The sequence below is a fragment of the Amia ocellicauda genome, chromosome 11 (assembly GCF_036373705.1).
Source record: "Amia ocellicauda isolate fAmiCal2 chromosome 11, fAmiCal2.hap1, whole genome shotgun sequence".
NCBI lineage: Eukaryota > Metazoa > Chordata > Actinopteri > Amiiformes > Amiidae > Amia > Amia ocellicauda.
Window position 1 is genome coordinate 36,474,167 of NC_089860.1, and position 20,947 is coordinate 36,495,113.

Consider the following 20,947-nt stretch of genomic DNA (forward strand, 5'->3'; position numbering starts at 1 on the left):
TTTTACAGTGGGTTTATTATGGTCTGCTATGTGCTTTACTGCTCTGGACTCTGGGACTACAGGAAGACATTAACGACGGCGGGTCATGTTTAATTCATGGCACAGTATAGTTAATCACAGTGTAGGCAAGTTCAAACTTCAGGAAAACGCCACGAACAAATAGAGCCACAGAGAAAACATGTTCAAAGTGCACAGCGCAATTACCAAGATTTCTCTCTCAGCCAATAGCAACTAGATATCATTACCAGGCTGTTTCCGGTTAATTTTTATGGCTCGTGTCATCGTTTACAATCTACGACTCCTTCCCGATGGATTGATCACCTTTCTGAGCAGTATATGTTTATATATATATATATGTTTACTGTCTGTTGAGGACTGGTCTGAAATGGAAACACAACCCCTGCTCTGTCCTGAACAACAGACAGAAGAGAAATAAAATAAGATCTAAACGATGCCCAGCGAACTGGCACTACTGGAAAAGCACCATCTGCCATTCATAAATCATTCAAAACCCTAATAAAAACATGGAAATATATATATTTAAAGAGAAACGCATCTGTAACGAATACCTGTCTGCAGCCATGTTTTCTACATTATTTAACACTGATGATTGTTTGAAATACTTCAGTGCAGTAGATTTACAGTGATCCCGATTCACAGCACAATCAATCAACAGGGACACAAACACGGTCACTGTCAACCTGTCTGGTATTATATGTATTTATTGATCTATGAACTTCGGCCAACCTTAATTTACATAAGCGCGATGTTGCGACACAATATTCGATCCTGGGGAACCATATTATGACAACAATCAATGAATCAGACATCACTGAGCACTGAGCTCTTATCTTGGCGAGGTGGGGACGGAACCATAAACCCTTTATGACCGGAAATACATTGTACATGATTGGAACAGGCGAGTGATTAATCCGGTGAATCACCGCGGTGGAGGGCACAGCCAAAGACAGAAGACTCAGCGCCCCCCCCAGGGACTGGAGTTCGACCCCAACCAACACCGTTGACCGGTCCCATCGAGGCGGGGGTCCGAGGAGGGGCGTAACAGACAGGAATCGCAGTCTCCACTCGGGGATGCGTCTGTGTGAAGCCCCCCAGGCCCGCACAGCGTCAGACATATAAATATTGAAGAAGGCAAACATATAAAGCAAATAAAATGCCTTTCAATTGCTAATGCTGTCAGCCTCCATCATCTTGATTTCTTCACAGGATGAAATGTTGTTTCCTGGGGTGGGGGGGGATTATGCATGACTCTCGGCGGAGGTTTGTTTTGCTCATTGTTTTAAAGGAACTGCTTTGTACAAGGGAATCAATCTAGCGCCGCCAGAATGCCTTTCCACCATTGCTCACACTGAGATATTAGACACACACGTATAAATATGCATGCACTTACACAGAAGAATGCAATATTTATCCAGATAGTGCAATAAATAGATCTATTGTTTCGCTGTGGAGCTGAAGGAGATTTAGAAAAGTGTCGCATCATCATTTCACACACAACAGGCGAAGCTGTCAATAAGGATCGCTTTTCTTCTCCCCCTCCATCACTTCTGCTCCTACGGACACACACGATCCCCACAAGATGACAGCGAGTCGTACCCTTGAAACCCAAACAATAAAAGTTACCAAAAACAAAAAGGGCACAAAAAAAGCAATCGAGGTTTTGTTCACAAAGCAATCCTTCCGCTCTGACAGACGACATATGGGAATTAAATTCAACGTCGGGTTTCTCAGACACTTTTAAAAGAGGCCGTTATTGTTCTTGTCACTGTGTTTACTACCAACTAAAAGGCAGCTGGAAAGTAACGCAAAACATTCAACACGTCAGCCGTGTTGCTGGGGCGGAGGAACGGGGCTGGACCCTTTATTTTTAGGTTTTATTTGACTCCTTTGTTATTGATTTGTGTTACTGCACTTATTGCAATGCTTGTCCAAACTGTAAGTCTTCCAGGATACGGGTGACTGCCTAGAAATAAATCATAATACTGATAATGATTAAGATTAACTTTGCTGCAGTGGGAGCGGATGTTGTTTGGGGGAAAATCTCAAATTAAATATCAGCTCTTCTGAAGTGTGTGGAGAACAGGAAACTGTACACCTAGTTTAGGAGACGAAGGACAAATCTAGATAAGGTGGCGGTGTTTTTGTTTTTGTTTTGGGGGGTTGACAGTGAATTTCGGCTCTGGGAGGATTGTGTAGCGATGGGCCCCTTCACTCACACGTCTCCAGAGATCATTTGTGTTTCTCTTTTTAATACACAGGCACTTTAAGAAGGAATAAGCCTCCTCTGCTAAAACTCGCTTCATAAGCCTCCTTATTGTGATAAGACTCAAGATGGGCGATTCCTGTCATCCTATCCTGTGTGTGTGTGTGTGTGTGTGTGTGTGTAATCTGTTGCACCACTGCAGCCCCTGGGGTGTATAATTGCTGGGATTTCAATAGGAGTTTGTCATCATAATAGTCACTCGTCGAGCACAGGGGCGCTGTTCGGTGGGGGGGGAGGTAATTAGGAAGTCGATTAAGCTGTCAAAATTCCCCCGCACCGAGGCTTTTATACTGGAGTGTCACCGTCAAACGAGCCAATAGGAAGTGGCGCCGCCGGCCCGGATTACTCTCTGTGTCTGTCGGTCTCTGCTCCCCGACTCGGGCTGTGTTGATGGAGACCACAGCATTATTCATGATTAACACACAAACGCTGCTCCCTTCACAAAGCAGCCCAGCCACGGCTTCAACGCACGCAATGCAGATAAAACCATTGCCAGGTCTGGACTTTCTAATGGTTAAAAACTCAAACACAAACAACAACAACAACAACAGTAAACGTTGTCTGAGAAAACCGGCACTGGGCTACACTAGCACAAATCTAACAAATATACGCGTTTAGTATTTTAGTATTTTTTGTTTATTTAAAATAAATGGGATGCACTTTAAATGTATTTTATTCTATAATCCATGTATGTCTTTTACAGGTTAAAAAGATGGTGAGGTTAATGTCTAACGTTTCAACATAAAATAAATGTATGGATTACAGGCCGAATAAATATGATGGGTACAATGAGCTTTATATATTCATTTGCAGTATTTGTTGTTCTTAAATTTAAAAGAAAAAACAGAAATGCGTTATTTTCAATTATTACTATTTTCTTTCTCAAAGCCCATAATAGGCGGAAAAAATTAAATGTCATTTAGCAAAGTTTTGGTTTGTTTATTCTTTTAATGGAAACAAGATGAGTTAATGATCAAAACTAATTAAGCTGTCGCTCTGGTACACTTCGAGGGAAGTAAATACGTGAATAACAAAGCAAGGAATTAAAAGAATTCCTGTCTGTCATTAGTCATGTATTCTTCAACTGACAAGGAAGAGCCTCTTTTCTGTATTTAGGAGACTATAAAAGCATTGAATGGGGTTTCACACTGACGCCCAGGCCGCCTCGCTCAGGTCGCAGTGGGGACCTGAGGATCTGCCACCCAGCCGAGCTGCATCTCCGTCCCCTCGTCAGCAGACAGGGTGACTCGAGGTCTCTGCATTGTCTTAAACAGGGATATTAATTACAGGCAGTTCAGGCAGGAAGGGTCGCTTTAGAGATCCAGTTTCAGGCATCTCACAATCATTAACGCTTCAATCTGATTTGAGCCTGATCATTTAAATTCAACAGCTCCTTTGTGCGACCCGGCCTCGTACCACAGAGGAGGAATGGTACAGAGAGTGATTCTAACATCACCGGCGTGGTCTTTTTCTACCCGAGCCTCTTCGTATGAAACCCACTGTGCGTAACGCTAACTGATAAGCGTGTGAGTGAGTCGGTCCTCCTGCACCGGTAACACAAACACATCCCAGGTAAGCGTTAATACATTAACATTACAACACCGAAATCAGAAATCACTCAGCGTGGTTGTGCATTTCGTTTAATAAGATAAGGATCACTATTCAAATTTCGACACGCACTGCGGAGACACCTACGCGGTTGCAGCTCAACCCCGGTGCTCACAACAATAGACTCAAGGAATCTGCGAATAACTACTTTTCAATGAATACCTTCACCACGTCTGTGCCGGCACCGAGCGAAGGGTTTCCTTATCGGACATCGCGACTTTGCAAACGTCTGCCGGACAGAGCCAGAGAGAACGTATGCACCAGAGCCTCACAACCACGGGCCGAAAGCCAGCAGAGGGCACAGGGCCGATGAGAGGCGATACAAAGCACTCGTAATTCATGACGTGTAGAAAGAGTCCGTTGCCCTTGTCCATTAGGGCTAATGGGGGCTTTCTGTTCCTCTCCCTCAGTATAAATCAGCCTCGTCGCGGCTCCCGGCCCCCGGATTGTGGTGCGAGCCGGCGGTGTCAGGCCCGGGCCGACTCTGACTCAGGACTCTCGCCTCAGTGAACACTAACGAGGGCCTGCTTTGCTCTAGGATAATCAGATTCAATTCCCCGAAGATCCACACGGAGCAGAGCGCTGGGCAAACTTTCCGCAGATGAAATTGTTTCCCTCACTGAAGGGTAGAGAAAAAAATAAAACATTCACCTCCGCGCAGCAATCCAGGGGCTTATATCGAGCGGCTAATTTACTGGAACTCGCCGACCCAACTGGACTCAAGCACATCCCAGCAAAGCCAACTTATTAGGCTGCATCTGCCCAACAGCTTTAATTAACATCTACCCGCGTGACAAGATTGATACGCTGCCGGTTAACTTATGGGACTGTGCTTTTGGGATTCCCTTCATCGGGCAGCTCTAATGACTTTGGCACCGCCCCGAGCTGGAGACGCCAAATCCATCACCTGCCGCAGCACAATAATAAAACAGAGAAACGCCGGACTGAGAGGCAGCAGCCACTAACAGAGGGAAGAGGTGAAGATTTCTTTGAGTCTGTTTAGCTCCAGGCGATTAATTAAGGGTTAATGGCGCAGACTTCTGGGGCGTCACTTCCACATCACAGACGCACTCGGCATTGCAGGGTTGTTATCCAACCTCAATTCAACACAACGCTGAGAAAGCCTTCTGATTGGTTCCGTTTCCTCTCCCACCGAAGCCCAGGCATCTATCAGTGCCCCCCCACCAGAGATCCACTGCCAGCAACCACCGGTACGGCACTACACCGCTAATCAATGTGTGCTAATTAAGTTCTCTGTACAGCAGAGCTATTAAATACTGTGAACAAACATCAACAGCCAGATAGATAGAAAAAAAGTAGATTATTTTATTTTGGGAGTGAATGTTTGCTTGTTTGTTTTCAGATGCTGTTGTTCACATCATTGTTCTCTGCTGATCTGTTTTGCAATGGGCTAACATTCTATATAAATACAAACTATTATGATGATGATGATGATGAAGATGAGCATGGGACTTGCTTCACACTGAATTCCAGCAGAAGTTAGAGCTCCAGTCCAGTTTCAGAGAAAACCCTGCAGCTCTGACAACACGAGGCCCGCAGGCCCCCGAACACGGTTCCCCTGGGGACCGCAGTGCCACAGGACTGCTGAGAGCATCACACTCCTAAAATAACCACGTCTGCACCGCAGGTGGGCCACACTACGCTGCCCACCCTCCCCAGGTTTAACAACGGGGACCTGGCAGACTGAGCAGGATTCCACTGCTGGCAGCGATGTTTAAACATATATGATCAGGGACAAGGAGATAGGATGTATAGATTACTGCACAAAGAGGACGTCAGACTCCCGAAAGGACATTTGGACATCTCTGTTTTCATTCCTCGCACCTTCATCTGTCTCAGAGACACAATTTCCTTCGGCGTTCAAGGTTAATGAGTCAGGAGACGGCGGCACCGATCGCCGGATGTTGTTATCAAGTTGCTTTTCTGCATTGATATGTTGTTCTGGATCGATATGTGTCGATTACATACAGTGTACCCCATAAACGGAATAGCTGGTTTAATACGAGGCACAGATGAAGCTGGATATCAATCAAAGTAGCACGTGTTCAAAGTCTGTCCAAAAACATGAGAATATTACAGTCAAGCTGCCAGTTTGACATTTGATTTATGGCCTCTGCCTTCCCCGTTAGGGATCAGATGCTATTTTCATATCCTAAGACGCTCTTCTCAAACCCACAGTGCAAGACACTGCAGTTTTCCTCTGTCAACTATTCTGGGACGCAGAGCTATTTTCCGATCGTTCATCAATTACCCATCATTACAGAATCCAATTAAAAGGCAGCACCGGCACGTGAGCTGTGCGGCACGGCGACAAAAACTGTGGCGTCCGTCTCTGGCCGCGGCTGCGGTGGGGAGAAGTAATTTTCCAGCCCGTCTGGGTGTTTCATTGCAGTTTCTGACATTGCGATTTTTTTCTTCCCTTGCCTTTATTGCGCATTCCCCGCAGGATGGCCTGCCGCCGGGGCCTCGTGAATTAGTGTGAAACTCAGACATGCTCCGGCACGGCCAACCTAATGACGGTGCTCTCGGGGGGATACAAGGACACGGCAGGATTAGCCAAGGACCCTCGCCTCTCCGATGCCGCAACTCGCACTGATTTTATTATCGGTATACTTTGCAGAGATCTCTGTGCGGTGCTCAGACTGTGGGCACCTACAGCTTTCAATTACGGGAAGTTTTTTTATTTCCACCACACCAGAGAAACGGGGACAAACTTTTTCTTTGGTGTCATATTCCATTGTCGGCTGAGGAAAGGAATAATCTTAAATTATTTTAACATCGAGCACAGCTTTCATGTTAAGAAATGAAACCAATCAAAAAACAAATCCCTGCCACTCTCACAGATCGACCGTCCTCTCAGTCAAATCCTGCTATTATGTGTGAGAATCAAAGCAATGACACAGAAGGACTTATAAGTGCGCGTATTTTCCTTTTCCTCGCTCTGCGGTTTGTTTTTGGATGTAGATATTCCCCTTCTGTTCGAGCAGGAGACTTCAGACTTCAAATACCATTATCTCTCCGCTGTGAGAGTAAATGGCCGTACGTTTCATTTTAATGGTTTATCAAGTCACAAGCGACTGCGTTACACCATCAATGTCAGCCATCAATTAAATGTTGCCGTCTTAAAAACTGTATTAAGATCCCATAACACCTCAGAGGGGCTCGATCCTGGGTGGTCTGAACCCTGAACCCCAACATGGGTGAAATCTTTCACTCTACATTCTGGAATGTCTCCCAACGCATTAAAAGGAGGAGAACAAGGAACCGAAGGGTAGCTACCAACATGGCACGAATGCCAATTCTCTAATTCTCACCCAGAGGGGGCGGACTGGCAAAGACAAATATCCAAGTGGCGCGGTCAATGAGCCCCCACCGGCTGAACAAACACACAACAGGTTGCTGGAAGATGGCTCGGCTCCAAGAAAAATCGATGGCGATCTGTGTGCGATAAGGCCCGGTGTTATTCACCAGCGCCACGATAACGCGCATATAAATATTGTAATAAGCAGATGAAAAGAGCTGGCCGGGACAGATAAGAAGACAATAACTTTGTGCGGCACAGCCAACTTCGGCGGCGGACTTAACGGGACCCGTCTGGTCCTCTTATCTATCAGGAAATTAAATAAAAAGCCGTCTTCCTCGGCCGGTGGGGGATTTGATCCTGACAGAACTGAAAAAAATGACCCACAAAAAGAGTCCTGTGATTGCGACTGCACAGCTCTGTGTGTAACGGAAATTAATTCGGTGGCAAGAACGAAGCGCATAAAACCAAAAGGTGACAGAGCGTGGCTGTTCGTCCGTGTGGTTACTGAGCACCTGGCAGCCGCCGCGGTGAATGTCAAGGTTGCTCAGTCTCACGACTCCCCTGCCTCTCAGTGCCGATCCACTGGGGAGCAGGTTAATGATGTGAACTTCACTGCGGCTCAACCGGGTCCTCATTCCCTCGTCGGAATAAAAGCCACAGAGAGAGAGAGAGAGAGAGAGAGAGAGAGCCTCACGGCTGTCCATCACTTCGAGAGGATCAAACATATTAAATATGTCACCAGTTGAGTCGATGCTCACCCTTTCCCCGACTCCTCTCGGCGTTTCTCCCTTGATTGCCTCGTCTACCCCCCCACCACCGCCACCATTACACCCCCCACACTATGCCTGTCGAGACGTCTCATTTAGTTTGACGCTGACACGGTTGTTACATCTAGTCGGGGTCACGGTATCGACAGCAGTGGCGCTGGGGAGACGAGCGGGCCGAGAGCAGCGCTGTCAGGGCGGCGCGTGTGCGTGTCAGTCTGGGCCGTGTGCGGGAGCTCAGCTGTCACATTCGCTCACCGGTAACCAGCCACCGGTGTGGCTCTGCTGCCGAGCTGGTGCTCGGTTTACAGTGAGAGTCAAAGCTTGTCATCTTCTACGCCACTCACAGGCTCGCGTTGATTCAGTTTGTTTTTTGTTGTTGTTGTCTTTACAAAAAGTGTTATTACTGAGAGCGACTCGTTAAACCACGGCAGAGCCGGTGCGGATTAAGTGGAGCAATGAAAGGGGCGTAAATCCGGTAGTGTGATTAATTATAGCATGGTGGTCTTAACCGAGTGAAAGCGTTGTCTGCCTCTCTGTCATTTCCTCCCATTTGCCCGTGAGGAAGTCTCTCCTGGTGTCATGTCTGCTACAGTTCTCCCTTCACAACAACTCAGCACTCAAAACCAAAGAGAAGCAACAAAAAAAAAACAGCGGACACAATAGGAGGAAGATTAAACAGCCAGACCGTGCAAAGGAACTAACGAGCTCTTTGAAGAGCCCACTTGTCACTTGATCTCGGACACGTTGCAGCTCGAACCCGTCAGCGCAGGTACGGGTTGGCTTCAAAGCGATGTGGAGGCAGCAGGGGTGTGTGTGTGTGTGTGTGTGTGAGTGTCTGAGTGTAATCAGGCGTGCAGCGTTTGGATACTGTGTCTACAAACTGAAGCTACACACTGAACCGATGACAACATGCCTGCGATATAGGCGTCCTACAGGAACATGTGCCCGGCCGAGATTCAGGGAATATTAAGACAGAGCCAAAACCACAGCTAAAGGCCTGCAGGCCACAATTAGAGAGTTATACAATCAGGGGTTACAGGCAATCCAGGCTTCAGGGCTCGGGCTTAAGTTACCTTCAGCCTGGAACAGAGGACAGCTGAAAGGAAGGACCGAGGAGAGAACAGGAGACACTTCTTCACACAGAGAGGCGTCACAATCTGAACAAACTCCCCAGCGATGTGGCTGAAGAGACAATGTGGGAACATTCAGAAACAGACTGGATAGGATCCTTGATCACTTAGATATTAATGGACACCAAACGAGCGCGATGGCGAATGGCTCCTCTCGACTGGAAACTGTCTTGTGTGCTTTCTTCTTATGTTATGTTAAAAAGGCAATCGAGAGCACCTTTCTGCTTCATTTTCCAACACGAGAGGGAAAACGTCTCTGCGTTTCCTTACCTATGCGTCTCTGAGCGTCGGACAATCCCAGCGGGACACAGAACTATTAATTTCAAAGAGGACAGTGAGAATTAATTTAAATCCCATTGCTTACAGGAAGTCCTATTAAATCGTATCACTCGACAACTTTCCCCTCTCCCCCACATTCTCGTCTCTCCCAGCGCCGGGATCCGGACATATCTCGCTCCCTCGTATCTGCCGCCTGCACACACGCGTTCCCTGGAAGGTACCGTGTGGAAACACAGTGAAGCTCTAATCTGCGTGTGCATAGCAATCCGGCCCGGCTCATTTAGCATCAGCGCCGTGTGAGCTGAGATAGGGGTCCCGTGCACAGAGGAAGCAAATACTGAAGAGGAGAACTGAAGAAAGAGCAATAAAGGATTGGCTCCATCATCCCCCATCGGCTTTACACCAACTTTGTTTAGTTTCTCTCTCATTTCTGACGCGTCTGGATAGTTTTTCAACGCACTCTCCGGTATCTCTGACTTTTAATTACACTCGAGGGGAGCAATGTCTGCTTCCCGGCTGCAATGAGACGAGACTGACGATGTCAACGTTGGGAAAGAGGAAGCAGCCACTCGATGTGTGTGTGTGTGTGTGTGTGTGTGTGTGTGTGTGTGTGTGTGTGTGTGTGTGTGTGCACGCCACAGGCCTCCTCAGTCCCGTGTCGAAACGCTCTGATTGACGGAGAGGCTGAATCTGCCTTCGACGTTCCCTTTCTCCCTCCGTCTCATATCGAGAGCCAAGCAGACAGGAGTCTAAAACAGCCTTTGAAGTCGGTGGCAGGAACATAATCTCTCCTCCTGATTAATTAACCTCCCACCACGATGCAGAGACGCAAGTAAGTCAGAGAGGGACCCAGTGGTTGTGTGCCAGTGTCTCGCAACACCCCACTGCCCTCGTATTGAAGATGCACTGCGCATATGAATCAAACCACTGGAATCTCATCAGTGCAAAGCCTCAATTGTATCATAGTAGGAACTGTGCATCAGCTTTGTGTTGTAGTTCATAACATTGTATCCATCCACACAACTGAACGGTCTTTAACTTGCGACCCCTGCAGGCATTTTTAAAATAATAAAACGTTTCCGTAGGTGTGAATTGGTTTAATCTCACATTACTTCTGATTCGTTGCATTTGTTTGTGTACACAGCACAGTAAAGTGACTGTTTTAATAAATGTGCCCATTACTTTAGACAGGTGGATAAATAATTATCCTCTCAGAGAACAAAATCACATAAATACATTTCTTTTTCTTAAAAGTATTTTTAAAAAATCAAAGGGGAACGAAAATGAGCTCAGCGTGGCATCTTTTTAGTCAAATACCAAACACTTTTTTCCTTCTCATTCAAAGAAGCCCGGACGCTGCTTTGCATTCACTTCTGAGAACGGACCTGTGATGTTCCTCCCCCTCAGTGATAAATACCTGAAGATGAGTTCAAAGCAAGAGCAGTTGCATCACTCAGGGGCGGATTTGCCGGATTAAACGCTCTTTAATCTCCCACCAACAATACTTTGGAGATTTGATTAAGATCTTCAACATCTGAGCTGTGACTCCAGACTCACTACAGCCACACAATCTGAACAGCATTCAGATTCACACCTGAACTGCGCCGGAGTTACACTCCCACCAGCCGAGGGAAAGTAGACTGAAATACATTGTTAAAATGTAATGAAACAGGTTTAAAGATAAATAAATGAATACAGTGCATAGATTATTTTCTCTACCACTTTTTAAGATTCCAGTAGATGTTTGCATTCACTGTGATCTTTCAACACGTGTTTTATTAACACTTCGGGCTGAGCGCAATGAGCCAGTCTGCATGTTGCAATGTCAACGTGGGCTTTTAGGACACAGACTAAACAGAATAAACTCTCCTTGGTCAAGAATTAGCCAAGAAAAAGCCTCCTATGGCTCTGACCTTCACGGTCTTCTGGGGAGGAACAGCTGCTCACTTCAGACCTGCCGTGACACACACCTCAGACGCTTCCATCCACAACAGAGCTGGCAAACGCACTCTGGACACAGATCATCACAGCAGCTTTCCTGCATCAGGAGACTGCGGTTTTACTTCACATATTGATGATCTCCGCGGTGGACTCAGGAATGTGGGAACAACGGCTCGATCTCAGGGAATGAATAACGGACGCCGGAGACACGGAGGTTGACTTCCATTCGGTGTTACATTGTCGGTGCGTCACTCTGAATGCTTTAATTACAGTGCGCTCATATACAGCGTTTAACACGTACACACGACTGCCTTACCATTCCCAACATCACCGCCTCGTTCGACAAACGCACGTGCTACACCGCCCAAAACACAAGCGGCAAATGACACCTCTGAAGTGGCTGCGCCATATGTTTAAAAAAGAAAAGGAACGGTTTCGTTTCATCAAACTTTTCACATGAAAGCAGAGCCAGTCAGGTCTTTGAAGACGAGAATATCAAGTGAAACAGAATCGCAACCAGAGCCCCACTGACACCAGAGAACCGGTGAAATGCTCCGCTAGATTCTCCTTTTCTAACCCACAATCCTTCGCACTGGACCGGCCCAGTACTGTGCTCTTACCGTGTAGCAGGTCGGAGGGCGAGTGCTGTGTGCTGTAGGTCCGAATCAGCTGCCAATCAAAGTCGTCCTCCTCGCCCTGGCTGTACTCACACAGGCTGGGGTCCGAGTCCTCATCAAAGGTGCAGCCGCCTGGGGGGAGGGAGGGAGAGCGAGAGGTCAATCATCAGATCATTAATGTTGATTCATAATTAGTTAATTATATGAACACCGAGACCTTTGTAAACTCCTCTCATCTATGACAGGAAAGAAATAGAAAGGTGAAGGAAAAATATATATATGAGAGAGAAAGAGAAAGAGAAAGAGAGGGAGAGAGAGAGAGACACCTGAGATTGCACTTCTTTGGAGCCAAGAAAGGGTCACGAGAGGGGGATTAAAATGCCAGCATCTGGGACACAGAGGCGCGCCGGCACGTTGCAACGAGTGGCCGGCACTATGGCCTGACTGGACGGCTAATGAAAATGCAAGGCTCATCACCCACACAGATATAAATTAATAACACACAACGGCAACCCGAGAGCACGGGCCTCCAATAACAACACACTCACACACTCACGGAGGGCCCGCCATTATTGTTGTCATACATCACCACCCGGCGAATCCCACAAGCCAAAAGCTAATTCGCCCAATTACATTTAATAGCCAGAGCTTTTATAGCCTTTAGGTCCGGCTTAATGCGCTCCATCTATTCCCCGTGCATCTGTTGCTATCTCCCGCATTAGACCAGCGGTGTGAAAATTACAGGATACAAAAGCACGGGAGGTGGGAGGACGGGGATCACATTCAGCTCTGCCAGTCGGTGAAGCTGGGAGAGGAAACGCAGAGAACACACGGCCGCTTATCACCGGGAAATTAGCATTCAGAGCGCCGGGCGGCCGGAGGGACCCAAGACTTCCTGCCATCAAGGAGGCCATTGTGAGAGGAGCGCAGCGCCGTGACAGACAAGGAGAACCGCCCGGTCAGGTCTGATCACACCTCCAAAGCGTGCACCTGTGAAAGGCTGAGGTGAAGATAGGGGCTCGGCTCACGAAACGCCGGCCTGTCACATGTTCGAGCGTGTGGTAAACACGCCAATTGAATCACATCAGTCTCTCATCTCCATTCGGCTCGCTTCTGGGAGGCTTAATTGCCGAATCCTCTTCCTCTCTCTGCATAAATATATTAATTTATTTCACTCACAGGGCCATGTGTGTGACTTTTGCTATTTTTTACTAAAAAAATCCAAGAGCAAACCAACTAAAATTAAAACATTATTCTTATGATATACACACACACACTGCCTATAGAAAGTCTACACCCCCTTGAACCTTGTTGTGTTTGTGCCTCAGAGTTTCATGCATCTAAATGAGGATTTGTTCCTCTTATCTACACACCAAACTCCACACTCTTAAGGGGGAAGTTTTCAGTGTGACAAATGATTATATGGTTACTTAAAATACAAAACTGATATATCCTAATTGGATATTCTCCACCCCTTCAGTTAATTCTTGGTGGAAGCCCATTTGGCAGTAAGTCCAGCTGTGAGTCTGTTGGGATTGGTCTCTACCAACATTGCACACCTAGATTTAGGATTGCTATGACAAGGGGGTGGAAACTTATCCAACCAAGCTATTTCAGTTTGTAATTCATTTTATACACATTTCTAGAATATATTTTTACTTGCAAAAATTATTTACATTTCAGGCTATAAAGCAAAAAAAGTGCAAATGTAGGCGCAGTATTATACTGTGTGTATAGATAACATATATGTTTTTGTTGTTGTTGATTTGCTCCTGGTGTAGGTTTGTTTCTTTGGCTGGTTTAATAGCAAAAGTCACACAGAAAAGCCCCTGAGATACAGGAATGAATGGAGCTGCTTAATAGTCTTAGTGCACTGCTAGCAGTCACTGTGCGAGAGAGACGGAGCTCATGGCACAGCAAGATGTACAGGCTTGTTTGTGTTGTGGAGACAGAGAGAGAAAGGAGGGAAAAAAACAGTTCCTGACGAATCGCAGAAGTCCAATCCAGGATGGAAAAAGAGACAAAAGCATGAGAAATACAGTTTAACTGCCTGTTAGTGCCGTGCTGATGTACGATTGTCATTACAGCTCAACTGGAGAGACCCTGGAGTGAGTCTGGAAACCGTCCGGCACACTGGCCCCCGATTTCATCACGGAAGACGGCAGAAATCTGGACGGCAAGTCGCCGCCCTTCGCCCCAGGGTGTGGGGAAATCACACAGTCCTCATCAACTGGGCACAGGGGACAGCTAATATAACACAACACCTCTACTCCGACTCAACATGAGCAGAGACAGGAGGCCCATCTTCCACAGAGAAAGGGAGACCTAACCCAGACTCTCAAGCACGATGGTAGATGGCTTATAGTCTTTCTGTGCCGCAGCCAACAAAACATCCCCCTCTGCGCTGCTCTGAGCCCCACAGTGCAGGGATCCCGAGCAGATCTGAGATTTTAATTGCCCTCCGTTCCACCTCTGCTTTTTGTGTACACTAGCCGGGCCCTGGGCTTTGGAGTGGATCTGCCAGCTCCTGTAGTCGACCCTGAGCGTCTCTATCTGGCTCCAGTGAGACGTCACCATCTGCCACGTTCCAGTGACTGCCCCTCTGCGCCACGCCGGCCTGCTTTTGTTGCCGTGCCGGGGCCTTTCAGAGTCGTGCATTGTTCCCCCGGCTGCTGGCAGCGGTCGCCCCATTCCACCAGGATGTCAAACACGCCTGCGTGCGCCAGGTTAAGTTTAAACAGAGGAACCCAGCTTTCGCAGCTTTTATGTTGGTTTTAAAGGAGATTGCGAGCTCTTTGAGGCGTGTAAAGAGGATTTATATGCTTTACAAAAGAGCCGACTGAGTGCCAGCCAGGGGTTTTGGGTGCTCTTGGGTAAAAGCCTCAGTTTTACACTTCCACCCCCCACGGATTTAATGAAGTTCAGAGCTAATCTGCACCAGACTCGGGGGGGCCTGAACCTGCAGTCAAAGGGGCTTTTCTAACGGCTGAGAACAGTAAAGTGCTGGCCGACCCATCAGAGACGGGTGTCAGTTCAGGGCCCAGACAGTCGAGTGCTGCTCGTGGTTGGGAAGCCCTTGGCAAAGTAAGATAACCACTCACCACTGTGGCATTCGACGGGCGGTAGACTGGTGTTACGGTTTACCACGGTTTCGACTGTTGCGCTGCACCGCAGTTTTCCATAATTACAGTACACAGTGAAGCCCTTTCTGTGACACGAGCCCTCACTGCCCTGCATTGGTTTAGAAATATAACTGGACTGATCACATATTTCTATAATCCTATATTCTCGCCCCACAGTCTGACGAAGAGGTTTTCGCAACACATATTAAATACACGCATGGATGTCTTCTGGCTCGATCCGCGTAGCACGGGTTTGTTAGAGCACGAATTGAGGAAATGCATTCAACTTTAAAATTAAAATGTTAAAATCATTACAAGACTCAAATAAGAGCAACACTAAAACTCCTGCCTCGCACAGAGAGACGGCATTAGGGGTTTAAACACATGTTCAGGTATGTCATTTAAAAGCCAAATTAAAATCCACAGAGTCAAAAATCAAACAAAGCACACGTTCCCCGACTGCAATCAGACTGAACACAGAGCCGACGACGGCAGATCAGTTCGGCTGTTTCACTTAATAATAAAGAGAACGTTAAAGTGGAACAAACAGAATGAATATGATATTGGGGCAAAACGAGCTGGTGACGGTTCTGGCAGGGGAATCTAAAATGAAGCGAAAGAGCAGCAACTGTTTTATTATTATTAATATTAATTTGTGTTATTGTTTATTTATCAAACATTGTTTTTTATGAACTGCACATTTACATAAATATTTAAAACATTTTCATATTGCTTTGTGCATTTATGTAACCTCTGCTCATTAATTCAATGCATTTATGATCCCGTTTGGCACGAATTGTCCTAAAACCTCTCTATCATGCAAAGCGACGTATAACTGTAGTCCTTTGTGCGGTGCTTTTAAATCAGAAATATGACCGACTGTTTCCTAATTCTGTTTACCGGCCGATACACTGCACTTTAATTACTTAGTTATCAGGTTCAGCTGTACGCTGGATGTACGTGCTGCGTCACGCATTAATCTGATGTTGAAAAAAACTCCAGCTCTGGGATAAAAAGCGTTCTTTGAGCACAGGCTGAATTAATAATAACGAGGACTGCTACATTCAACTTTTATTTCGGCTGTCACTCCCTGCATTCAAAGCTGCAACAGTCAAATAAGCTCCATTGTCTATTAAACAAGGTGAGCCCGTTATTTTATTCTCTGAAATGAAGCCGACCCACGGAGAATGAAGCTGCCTGATTTATACCGTGATATTGAGGTTAACCGTGGAATTTGTGCTTGCGGTGATCATACCCCGGAAACTGTCTACCATTCCATCAACACCAAAAACACAAAGAGTAACACCATTCAGATGACCGCCACCGTGTGAACGGGGCCTACTCCAAGGGCCTCCGTTAACCCTTTAGGGGCTGCGTTTGCAACATGCGTTTCTGATTACATGACCTTCAAGGTCAAACTACAAACAACTGCTGTAGCACAACACTCAGCAGACAACAACACCTCCAGCGTCCCGATGCTACGTGAAGGATGTTCTCAAGTTTGTCCTACTTTGCGATCTGTGCCGTCTGGGGCCCGGCTTCCCTCCTGCGTTACCTGCCACGACACAAATGAGATTTCGCTTCCCTCTCTCAATCCTTCCCAGGTTCCCGGTGTCCTTCTCTCTAATTGGGTGATTTCAATTCACCTAGGGACCGCATGTAGACGTGTTGAGGTCTATTAGGGGAGGCACAGTAAACCCCTGATACGCACACATGTAATTCTCACAGTGGCACAGATTTGTCTTTCCACGCTCCGCTTATTTTGTTTTTCTCGTGTGTGGAGATCCATTTTTAAATGTCTACTTTGCATCCGTTAGTACAGTGCAATGCACAGCAAATTAAGCTCAATTAGGACTGTTGTGTACATAAGAAAGTTAACACAAAGAGATGGGGCAGTAGACAATGACTATAGCCTCCGACTGTACTGTATTGTTGGAGGCTATCCTTTAGCACTAATTGTGATGGGTTATTTAATCTCTTACCCGTTGCACGGTCTGTGATTGGTGCTCTGGGCAAAAGGCTTTACTTTTCATTTTCACTTCATGAATAAAAAAAGAAACTTTCAGAAAAGGCATTTCACACTTTACAACACAGATTCCCAATGAATTATGTATGAATAGCACACAAATAACACGTGAATGGCTCATGCACTTCATCTCAGTGCCAGTGGAAAATACAGTCATGGTCGGCAAAAAGAAGCGCTACGAGGCTCTGGGCTGTTGTAACTGCTCTTAAGAGCAATGGAGCTCAGGGGAGTCGGGGGGAATTAAAGGTCCAGAGACTCTTTAGCCTCCAGGACTGCAGAGTGACCTTCGCCACTGCAGAGACTGAACCAACTACACAACCTAGTAAAACCCGACATGGCAGAGGAGACGTAAAAGTGTACGTTCATACTTCAGCCCTTACTTGAGCCGTGCTCGCTCCCACTTATATCATTAATTCCACTCAGGAAATGGAGTCTAAAGATGAAATAAAGATCTCCCTCCCTCCCTCTCTCATGAAATAAGCGTAGTGGAGACTCTCTCATCCCCGGGAGTCGCATCGCATCCCTGTCGAGTGGCACACGGGCCCCCGGCTCCTCCGCCCTCATTTGCATGAGGACTGCGCGGGCCATGCATCAGCCCTGACAAGTTTATTTATACGAGGGAGATTCGAACAGTTTCCCACTATCTGTGCGCCCATCAATACCAAACACGCAATGAAATCATGCCATGATCCCGCAGCGCCATTAATATTACTCTGAACGCTCAATCGATCTTGAACAAAAGAAAGGAAGGAAGGGAAGAGAAAAAGGCGCCTCGGCGGCCCGTGACGAGGGCTGAGCTCGGGGCCTCTCGCTGGGCTGATTAATTGGAGTCTGCAGGGTGCGAGCTGTCGTGCCCATTATTATTATATCAGCTTGGCCAGTGAGCTGCCCTTTAACCCAGCCCCATTTCTCCACTTTCTCCTCCACAGGGAGAGATTGAAATGGGCTATCCTGTGACAGCCTCTTAAGCAAGGTACATTTACCACACCATTGTCACACTTTTTACATAATACCACTACTATAGGTGTATCTTAGTTTTACAGTGCTCTCCTATGGTTTAAACGTTTCTTCACTGTGCTTTCTCTCTGTCTCTCCCCCTCTCTGTCTCACTGAGGTGAATTAAGTCTTCCTAATTTCAGCTCCACTATTTTCAAACTGAGGACACTATAAAATTAGCAAACAGGAGAGATGGAATCTGCCATAACCGTGGCGGGAGACGCTGCGGGACGGAGACGGGGGTTCGTGGGGGGCAGTTTGACCGAGGACTGAGCCGGTTGCGTGGATCGGTTTCACTGCAGCTTGAGCGCAATCCCTCTGCAACGAGGCAGGCGGGGATGAACTCGGTTACAGACACCAGAGCAGTGGAGGAGGAGGGGACACACAACGCCTTGCATAATATGAAAAGACAAACGGCATTCATTACTCCAGCCTCCAATTTGTTAGGAGGAGGAATCTGGACTCTTTCTGTAGATTTTTCGGGGTCGGGGGAAGTGGGCAGAGAGACACTTAATTATTGAATTTCCATCACTGCCGTTTTTTTCTTCTCTTCTTGTTTTCCATGGAAACATCAATTACAGCTCCTTCTCTCTCTTTTCAAAATCCTGCATCTCATCAATGCTAGAACTGTTTTACATTCCTAAAAATAACTCAGGGTCTTCATTAGGAAGCACAAGTTCTGTGGGAGAAACGGAAATGTGAAGATAACAGGCGCATCCTTACAGCCGGGATGATGCCGCCGCCGCCGCCTTGTGTAACGCAGACTGGCATCGCAATCTGGAGAAACACCACGAAGGCCTTCGTGTTTGTGGTTTCGTAACGCAATACTTTCCCAAACATCTGCTGAGTGGGATCCCTGTTTATCGCATTTCATGGCAATTATTGTTATTATTGTCATGCAAATTACTTAGACTGGGCTCAATCAGCACAAAAGACCGCAGTCACTGTGTGGGGTTCCCTTGGTGAAGTGGCGCAGCGCACAGCCAGGACGTGGGAGACCGGGATGCAATTCCTGACAACCGCACTCACCCACTGCCAGAGGGAACGCAAGAGTACAGAGATGGTATACATAAAAGTTGTGCTACTTGTGGTTGAGACGTCGTTTTGCACTGGCCAGTTTATGGAGTGTTAGTGCTACAGGACAAGGAGGAGAGGAGAGGGAAGCTAAAGGAGACAGGTTGTGTTGGGTCAAAAAATGACAGAAGCAGTCGCTACAAACAACAAATCTCAAACAAAACTAAAAGTCAGCCTAAGAAAGGAATTGACCCTGAGATGCCAACCCTCTCTCTGTCTGCATTTATTGTAACCGAGTGAAAACTGGCTGCCAATCTCTGCAAAACTCAAGAATTAAAAAATAACAAATAAAACTCTTCTGCACCACCGCTGCCCTTTAACTCGGCCGAAGATGCACAACCAGGGTTCCTGTGCCACCGTGTGAAGGCGCATCCACAGTTTGGATACTAATCGTGATTGACTTAATTAGCCGTTGCTCTCTGTGAACATTTTTTTCTTTTCTTCTTAGGACAAACAATGTACAAGGGCCAACATGTGGGCCTTTTCCACATCCGGGAGCAGTCAAGCCCGGGACTGCACTGAATGTTGGCAGTCATCTCCCACTAATTATGATGCAACTGGGGCAGAGAGACCCCCAGAATAACAAGTGGGCAGATGTAGGCTTTTATGAATACCTTTAAAAGGAGGCCAGTGGGACCGAGGCACCTGCTCTTACAAGCGCACGGCCCATCGACGCGCAGATGTCCGGAGTCGGCAGCTTGACGAGGCTGCGGGGATAGTTTGTCACGTCGCAATTAAAACAAACTGCGTTCCTCACGAAGGAGGGTGCCAAATTTAATGGGTGGCAATAAAGCGCCCTGTAGCGCAGCTCCAGGCCCGATCCATCGGGTGATAGCACGTCCTAACAAAGCAGAGACAGAGCATACTTTACTGCGGAAGAATCGATACACACCGCGCTGTAACGACAACGCACACGATCCTATTAGCACAATCCAGAGACTTATTAACGTGGCCGAACCATGCAACAGAAGTCCCAGAAGCCGAAGACAGCGTAGTGGCTCCCTGTTGATACTTCAGAAATGGTCGCAGAGGACGTCTCAGTATCCAGTGCATTAAAGCGCCGCTCTGCAGAAACCTCTCTGCCACAGCGGCCTCTTTGCTCTGACAGTCAGGCAGCTGGCCGGGCTGCAGCACAGAAATAAGGCCTGCTTTCCACAGACAGCCGCCTCTGGCAAGAGAACAGAGCAAAGCGACACACTTACAATATCAAACAGCTTCTTTTTAGCCCATCAGAAATTACTTTCGAAACTGCCTTTATAGCATCCTCCCACGGGGGCCTCCGTAAAATTGTGCCGAGGAAAGCGGCAGCCGGCTCACGGCAACCGGCCGCGCAGAGCTAATCGAGCGTCCAGGCCATAAAAACACGGCAAACTCATTTCCAATGGCTGCAGAGCACCGACTGACTCTCACCGTCTTGTGTGAGAAGGTGGCTGGAGTGTGACCATGGCCTCAGGCTTAAATCCAAGAAGAAATTAAGAACAACTTCCCAAAGCACACATGAAACAGAAGCAGACGGAAGCGGTTAAACAAAACTTGAGCAGCGCTCGCCGCACCATGCTGACAGATTCGGAGGCGCTGTGCCCTATTCCACTTCTTACTTCAGCCCCCAGTCTAATGAAGGTCATTTCACCTCAGTTTGTTAAGCACCCAGTCAGAGAAATGTGAAAAGGCTTTCAACAGATCAGCTCTGATTCCTGACACCGAGTAGTTCAAATCATTTATAGTTTCCCCAAGTGCCGTGGAGCCAAACTTCAGTCCTAGAACGTTTGTAGGCATCT

At 47.1% G+C, this 20,947-nt stretch overlaps 1 protein-coding gene across 5 annotated transcripts in view; it reads right to left on the reverse strand.

The window, feature by feature from the left end:
• The window catches only part of ptprub (protein tyrosine phosphatase receptor type Ub), a 185,095-nt gene that overhangs the window by 114,016 nt on the left and 50,132 nt on the right, over positions 1-20,947 (reverse strand). For all 5 annotated transcript variants that reach the window (XM_066717710.1, XM_066717709.1, XM_066717713.1 and 2 more), the window contains exon 2: positions 11,955-12,083. In XM_066717710.1, the coding sequence (XP_066573807.1) occupies positions 11,955-12,083 (129 nt within the window). The remainder of the gene's footprint in view (positions 1-11,954; positions 12,084-20,947) is intronic.